Genomic DNA, 8,182 nt, shown 5'->3' with positions numbered 1-8,182 from the left:
GTTAAATCCTGTCAACGCAGGATACGTTGTAAGATACAAAGAAGCTTTTTAAAAACACATTGCCCAGCAAATCTCATCCCCTTGCATCCGTATCTCCAATGTTTTTTTTTTTTGTCATTACTTAAAAAAAATCCAAAGAGCATAATTCTTGTGAGTCACCAAGGCCCATCGATATATCACCTTAAGCCCTCTCGGCTTCTGAATGCTGAATAGTATCCTAAAGGCATTCGGGTTTTATTCAGCAGACTACGACTTCACGTAACCGACTAAAGAGCTAATGGAGATCTCCTCGTAGCATGTATTTCTTAGGAAGTCATAGATATGTCCTCATTTCCGAGTTTCAATTATTAATACAGCTGAAAGTTTTGATTTTTATGTTTCTACTATACGACCGTTTATAATGATATCACTGAGCTCGTATCTCTATCTCTTAAGTTTAAAACATGCAGCTCAGTTTGAGGTTTAATCGAACCAACATCAAAAACATCTGTTGGTATTGTGTAAACCAGCTTTTGAAATATGTCACTAGGCACAGGACGAGAAACAAGGGAACATTGACTTCTATTAAAATCTGGCGCCAAGACTAAAAATTAGATCACAGCTGTATTTCTGCTCTCCTGTCCCTTTTAGAAAATAGAGGAGCATTTAGGGTAGCTCAAAACAAGTCCTGTGAAAATTCAGGGAGAAAAAATCCCATGAAGTTTTGATAATAACTGCATATCATTTTCAAGAGAAATAAAATACTTTTCTTTAATTATAGAGAATGCGGAATACGCGTATGTGAATGAAAAAACAGTGTTGATGTTAATTGCAGGTGTTTAATGACAATAATTTCTATGACCATGGATTGAACGTGATGTTATTGAGGAAACAAGTGAGAGAGGGCCTAGGGAAATACCTTTATCTTAAGCTAAACCTTTTAAAAGGGGGGTGATTACAAATAGACGAGTCGATAAATTGGACAGGGGTGAAAATTCACGGTGAAACCCCATACCTAATATAGAACTTAACTGCCCCATGTGAGAGAAGCAAATGATTCGCTAGTTATATGCTGCCTGTATGAGGTCCTCACTAAGAAAAAAACTTAATGCCAAAATATTCCCGCAGCGTGCTGTGTGCAAGTTAATTTAACCCGACAAAACAATAACTCGTTCATTACACGGTGTTGAAATTTCCCGCAGTTAATTGCATTTATACAAAAGGATGTAGGCTATGATCACGGGATGATTTTGTTCATGAGTGTCGTTGGACTGATATCAGTTCGGATGACTTTAAATATACTTATTTTGCTTCGATCGTGTTTGGTAATACATTTTTAAGGCTATCTAAATGCCTCTCAGTCATAAGCTTTGACTTTGTGTTCTACCGCCTTCACTGAACACACAGCGAGATAAGTATTCTGAACTGCCCCCAAAAGTGAAACATCACACAAATATATGTAGAAAACTATTAAGCACGCTATTTACTGCTATTTTTACGTGCCCTAAATTAGTGAGTTAGTGCTACAAACGCAACAAAACATCGCGTAACAAGTCAGTTTACTAATTCTTGACTTGTGGTATTGGAGGAAGGACACCCCTATGCAAATGACTGCTAACTGCTGCTCTCTCCTCGGCTCTGATCCAAATAATCTCGTGACGGCTTCCTTGACTTTGAAGGGTGGCTCCCAATGGCAATAGGGCCGCCCCTGTGGTGAGAGCCATAGTGGAGCTCAAAGTTGGGCAAAGTGACTGGCTGCTGCTTTGTAATATTTTGCTTTTGACGGATGGTGAAGATATTTTTCTGTTTGGTTTTCCGGCCCTTTCGTATTTGCCTGAGGGGAGGAGTGGCAAAGACAGGCTATGCGAGGACTTTAAGCTCAGGTGTGTGCCAAGATTTTCTGCCGATATTGGTAAGTGCTTTGAGGCAGGCGGAGTAACCTCTCTTCTGTCGCCATTTTCCACAGGATACTTCCAGGAAGGTAATATTCTGAAACGATCCGGACTGGGATGAATGATTGACTGTGAGTCGGGCCGAAGCGGTGGATGAAATACTCCATTTTGGATTGCATATTGTAATCGTTCCCAGTTCATCTCCGCCGTTCTCTTAATTTCTTCCTGGCTTAAGTCACGGTCTGTAAACAGAGGAAAAGGATAAGATAATCAAGTCATGACATGAGTTGTTTTTTAATTAGTATTGTCATGTATTATTGCAGTTGTATTCGTGACTAGGTGCAGGGTTGGATTCGCCCAATGCATTCATAGTCATACTTATTTAAATCGTGAGTGAAAATTTCTCGTTAAATTATCGTGAAGTGCATTGTATGTTTCTTAAAGTCACTCTAAATTCAAATGCACTGTGGGAACTCTCTGAAAAGAGCACGGCTTTTAAACACCCCGCCGCCCGCCCGGTAAGCTATTACTGCATAATTTTGTCGAGGGAAACCATGTTCCGTTGCCTCTTGCTACCAGCCGGCACAGTCAAATGTAGAATTGTTTGGCGTTCTAGTGCAGATGCTGCCATCTGATTGGTTATAGACAGACAATGACAATGAGTCATAAGCCTGTTATGTTGGTAAGTTTTGAACTACTAATAGATCAGTTTACACTAAACGATTTGAATGTTCGCTTTCGCTTTTTGAGCGTCATGGCTGATCATCAAATATCTCGCGGTAGAAATCTTAAACTCATAATCTGCTTTTTGTAAAGATATGATAATAAACTGGGCTAATATCATACCATCATAAAAATTGATCTTCCTCGAGGTATCTATTGTCTCCTGCCAAGGGTCACTCAAAAGAGGACTGTGTCGTCGGGGACCCCTACACTCCCCTCCCAAGACAGCAAACACTTGGTCGTCTTCTAACACTCTATTGACGAACGAGCTTATAACTGCAGCTACGTAAGGCTCCCAGGACCGGTCGCCATGACAACGCGGGGTTCCCGTGACACTGACAATTGAAATCCATTCTTTTCGTAGACCCTTGATGCATTCTGAAACATCTTAAGTGTACAAAGATAGAGTCAGAGAAACAGACTGCATAAAATTTTTTGTCGTCGGCACATATCTAGTACACTAGAGAGGCAACAGAATATTCTCCCGTAAGAGAGGTCAAATTTTTCCCGACCGTCTGCAGCCGTTTGTACTTTAAAGTGAAGGCATGTGAATTTAATTTTAACAAAAAAGACTTTTCAACTAGTCTAATGTTGATATTGAGGATTAGTGGGTGTGAGCAAATCAGAATAGAGTTCTTTGTTTTTCCGTTTGCCGTCGCCAAACATCATATCCTGCCTAAACTCATTATTAATGCTTCATACACTTCCAATTGTCTAAGTTGTTCAAGTTCAGGAAAGTCCAAAGATCATATGGATTAAAGGCAATATAAATATTCACCCCTATTCCTCTATTTTGTTCCTCAACAAAAGGGCCTGCACAACTTGTTCACGCTGAACTTTCAAAACACGCAGTTCTACTAATTAATTTAAGACCCTTTCCGGCAACGCTGAGTTAAGAAAAGAAGGGAAAAACAATAGCATCCACGCACGAGTACATGTCTCAAAAGATCCTACTCACCCAAACTTGAAGTCTTGACAGCTACTGCACTGGCTTTCTCGTTTTTGGCAAAATCTCCCATCTGCAGAATTTTTCCAACATGGACAGCTTGTTTACGATATTTTGGAGGAGTCCAGCCATACTTACCGTTTTCAAACACACTGATTAAACACTCACTGCAGCCATAACTTTCAAGTTTTTCTTGTTTTGTGTCCCTTCGTAAAACTGCTTCTGCGACTATTATGTCACCGATTTCATGAGGTCTGTTCACAAGAGATTTGGCAAACCCCAAAAAGATACCAGCCCTTGGTTTGAGCTTCTTGATGGTCTGAACAACTGCTCCAGGGCCCCGACATTTGAGCAAGAAGACCTGCCGAGAGCCAATTTTCCCTGTGTAAACGTAGCCAGCGTCTCCAATCAGAACAGCTTTCAGCTCTTTCAAGACGTTTGCCATCGCCAGAAACATCTGCTCGTTTTCAGCTATTATCAGGGCGTTGGCAGGGACGTAAATTTGATCAAACTCAACTTTCTCATACGAGAGATTCTGCGGCAGTGGGATGTCTACTGACGGAGGTCTGCAAGGCAAGCCCGTCATGATGATCTTTCTCTATAGAACCTTTTGACAAAAATGAAACGGGTGATCCTCTTGCCGAAAAATATCGGAACAATTCACGAAAACCTTGACATGATTAAAAGAAAAAAAAGGTAGCGGGAATCACGTTTAATTTAAAGGAGGACTTAAAGGAAAGAATGGTTAAATATTTCGATTGCTATCTTTCAGGATTTAAGTTTGACTGTTCCGGCCTGTAGGTCCCTTCCTTTATCCCTATTATCATGTAGTTGTTTGATTTTTTTTCTCGCTTTCGCCCGAAGTGTTCCCCCCGCGGGCTGAAGTCAAATTGAATAATTTAATATCACCTGACCGATTGCTCTTGTAAAATTATTCTTACAAAGTTTGCTCAGCAATACATTCAATATCACCTCTGGGTTGAACAAAAACCGTAAATCTAAAAAGACATGCATGGAAAGTCGATTATTTTAGCCAAGAAAATAAACAAAAGCACAATTCTCAATTCCAACCGCGTTCTAAATATATCTTATTGCTAAGAATATCGAAATAATACATATGGTGCTCGATCTCTCAAATAAACTTCAAAATCACACAATCCCTCAATAAACACACAATCCCTGTACGCATCTTGTCCGTAAAGAACTGAAAACATCTGCATGGTCAGAAAGACTCAAAAAGTGAAAATCAGCATGTTGCCATAATAATTACGATTTTTTACATGTTTTGACAGATGCCAACAAGTTTAGACAAGTAACCTTAAAATACAAATGCTTCCTTAAATGTATGCAAATGAGCTGCATTCCTGAGATCTTTTGTGAGAAAAAGAAAACCGCGTGAATTTTTCTCCAAATTCGACTCTGCGCGACTTGTTCAGCTTTTTCCACTTTAATTAAAACCGCTGTCAGTCTTTCAGGAAATCCGTTCAGGATAACGGCAGTAGAAGAACCACGTAATCTCATTAGTACATCTATCAGTAAAGTGGTCTGACTTCGCGGTTCATTTATCAAAATTCTAAGTAAATGGTCGAAAATAGGTTAAAGCAAGAGATTGTGGCCGAATTTTATTCGACCGTGATTTAACTGTTAAATTGCGCCTCAACGAGAAGCCTATATTATTTCCGGACAGAGAAAACTGCAAAGCAATGTGTGGTAAGTTGATTATCCGTGAAATCTTCGCCATGATCAAACAAACACTCAATTCTTTTAAGATTCCACTGCGGTCATATATTTGGCGAACTTACTTCTTAATAGTAATCATTACTAATCAAATGAAATGTCATTTCACCTGAGTTCTGTCAAAACCTCCACCTCCTGACAAGCACTCCACCAGACAAGGAAGACTTATGAAAACAGACGCCTCACCTAGTTATTACATACGTCAATGATGAATCATACGGTTATTCTTATGCCAATTAGCTTTTGCGGTTACTCTGTTACGACTGTTATTGTACGACAGAGAGGGACTTTTCCTTCTAAAGTGCAATTTTTAGAACTTCAATAAAACCGCATGATTGACAAAAGGGCGATGAAAATGATGTTTTCTTCATATTAAAAGACCATCTTGTTAACATAATTGACATTCATATCTACAGTCGCAGAGCTTAATTTCAGGTAATTATTACTAGTCGCAAAAGTGCTGAAATCTATAGTTCATCTTAAAATCGTGGATCGTCGCGCGCTTTCCTGAAAACCAGAAAAACGACTAACATAGCTGAGATTATCATTCGCAAGTGTTTACACACACTTTACACACACTTTATTTTTCTTTTTCTTACAAAATAATTTAGATTATGTTGACCCGCAGATAGCAAATTTGCTATTCGAGGCGGGTCAATCGTCAACAAACATTATTTACAATATATAAAGAAAATTAAAAACTAAATAGTTAGATATTGTTAAATTATAAAGAGAAGCATAACTGGTAAATACATCAATAGTTGTTCAATAAAGTATAGAAGCAGATAAATTAGTACTGAAAGCAATCGGATCAATTTGTTTTAATTATGCAGTCCTTAAGTTTAGAGGAGATCTTTTCAACATCAAGATAAGAATCTTCATTATCTAGTATCTGAAATAAAGACGTTTTTATTTGTTTATTAAAGGAATGTTTTGATAACGTTTTGAATTCTTTTGGTATCTTATTCCAAATTTTGACACCAACACGCGAGAAAGCCTTTTTTTGTAGGTTAAGTCTAGAGTACTTTGTACTAAAGAGCTGCGATTTGGATGATCGAGTATTGTAGGTATGAATATGAGATGTTTTAGTAAATAGTTTCAAAATATTAATGGGAGCCCTCTGGTTGTGCACATCAAACATAAGTTTACTTACGGCTTCATAATATAGGAACGTAACAGGCAGAATTTTTGCTTTGGCAAATAAAGGGATGGCATGCTCTCTTCGATCGGTGAAATAGATTAAGCGCAAAACTCGCTTTTGAAGAACTAAAATCTTGTTTAAATAAGCATTTGACGCATTGCCCCAGGCAAGGAGTCCATAAGTTATATAAGGTAGAATTAATGAATTGTAAATATTTACAAGGACAGTAGAGGGAACGAAGTACCTCAGCTTTGCAATCATCCCTATTGTTTTACTTATTTTTACGATAACAGAGTCAACATGGTTTTTCCATGACAAATTTTGATCAATTAAAACGCCTAGATATTTGATATAACTTTTTTGCTCTAAACTAACTCTTCGGTTTGTCTCACAATCTAAAATACCTATTTGTGGAGAAAAATGCATTTTTTTCTGACGAGGACGAAAAATTAAGAAATTTGATTTTTTTGTATTCAATGTCAACCTATTTGTAGTTAACCAGTCATGTACGTTATTCAACTCTACATTAACCGTTTGCTCGATCGCCTTAAGATTCTTATCAGCATAAAGTATATTAGTATCATCCGCAAAGAGATAAAATTTTAGTTTATCAGAACAAAGGTGAATGTCATTTATGTAAAGTAAAAATAGAAGAGGTCCAAGGACTGATCCCTGGGGGACACCACAGGGAGAGATAAGTTTTGTTGATAAGTGCTCTCCAATCTGAATTGTTTGTGTTCTATTTTTTAAATATGATTGAAACCAGTCATTTATCAATCCACGGAAACCGTAAAAGTTCAATTTATCGAGTAATATTTCATGATTGACCGTATCAAATACCTTTTTCAGATCAATGAAGACACCGCATGAGAAGTACCGTTTATCCATATTACGTAGTATATCTTCGACAATATCAAGTACTGCATGCTCTGTGGAATGTGACTTGCGAAAGCCATACTGTGAGGAGTACAATAGGTTGTTTTTGTCAATAAATTCCTTCATCCGGTAATACAAAAGTTTTTCAAAAATCCTATTAAAATTAGACAAAAGAGATATTGGTCGATAGTTTGAAGGGTCGGTCTCGTCGTCACTTTTATATATTGGCGTTATTTTAGAAATCTTAAGTTTTGAAGGATAGACACCATGGATAACAGATAAATTGAAAATATGAGAAAGAGCTGGAGATATGATATTGCAAGAAGTTTTAAGCAGTTGTGTAGGGCAGGAGTATAAGCCACAGGATTTACTATTTGGTAGGATAATATTTCCTGTTTAACTTCTTCTGGTGTAATGGGTTTGAAAAAGAAGGAAGAATCAGGTGATTTCAATTTACCAAGATAACTCATATAGTTATCTTTCTTTGGCAATTTACTTGCTAGTAAATTACCAACACTTGCAAAATGCTTATTTAGAATATTTGGTAATCTGGAAGGATTTTGTGTTATTTGATTGTTATTGCTTGGGTCTTTCAGCTTCGTTAACACTCTGTTTTTTGTCCTTTGGTTATTTATTAATTCATTTATTACTTTCCACGTCTTTTTCATATTATTTGTATTTTTCTCAAAGAAATCATAGTAATGACGTTTTTTACTCAAACGAATAAGGTTTGTAACTTTATTTCTATAATATTTATATTTGCTGTGTATTCCATTTACATATAGCTTGTTCTTTATTTTTATTGATGTCCTTATTCCTTTTGTTATCCACGGTTTTGCAAGTTGTTTAATTTTACGTTTGGATAAAATTTTAACAGGCGCATGGTTA

The 8,182-nt window shown here is 37.2% G+C and overlaps 1 protein-coding gene across 1 annotated transcript; it reads right to left on the bottom strand.

Moving 5' to 3' along the window:
* Positions 1-798: 798 nt before the first annotated feature.
* On the bottom strand, positions 799-5,487 carry LOC131785317 (uncharacterized). The gene is made up of 4 exons (XM_059102196.2): positions 5,387-5,487; positions 3,553-4,147; positions 2,718-2,981; positions 799-2,113 (listed from the first exon to the last, which is right to left on the bottom strand). The coding sequence occupies exons 2-4, from the start codon at positions 4,124-4,126 to the stop codon at positions 1,542-1,544; spliced, it is 1,410 nt and encodes a 469-aa protein (XP_058958179.2). The 5' UTR covers positions 4,127-4,147; positions 5,387-5,487; the 3' UTR covers positions 799-1,541.
* Positions 5,488-8,182: the final 2,695 nt, after the last annotated feature.

Source organism: Pocillopora verrucosa, chromosome 4, assembly GCF_036669915.1.
Source record: "Pocillopora verrucosa isolate sample1 chromosome 4, ASM3666991v2, whole genome shotgun sequence".
NCBI classification, from domain to species: Eukaryota; Metazoa; Cnidaria; class Anthozoa; order Scleractinia; family Pocilloporidae; genus Pocillopora; species Pocillopora verrucosa.
The sequence above is the reverse complement of the archived record's forward strand: the minus strand, read 5'-3'. Positions and strand labels throughout refer to the sequence as shown.

Bases quoted from the DNA above. Each gene is read 5' to 3' on its own strand.
- LOC131785317 (XM_059102196.2), bottom strand. From the start codon at position 4,126: ATGACGGGCTTGCCTTGCAGACCTCCGTCAGTAGACATCCCACTGCCG. The intron at 2,982-3,552 runs GTGAGTAGGATC...TGTACACTTAAG, and splicing joins TGTCAAGACTTCAAGTTTGG to ATGTTTCAGAATGCATCAAG. The intron at 2,114-2,717 runs GTATGATATTAG...CTCTGTTTACAG, and splicing joins GAAGATCAATTTTTATGATG to ACCGTGACTTAAGCCAGGAA.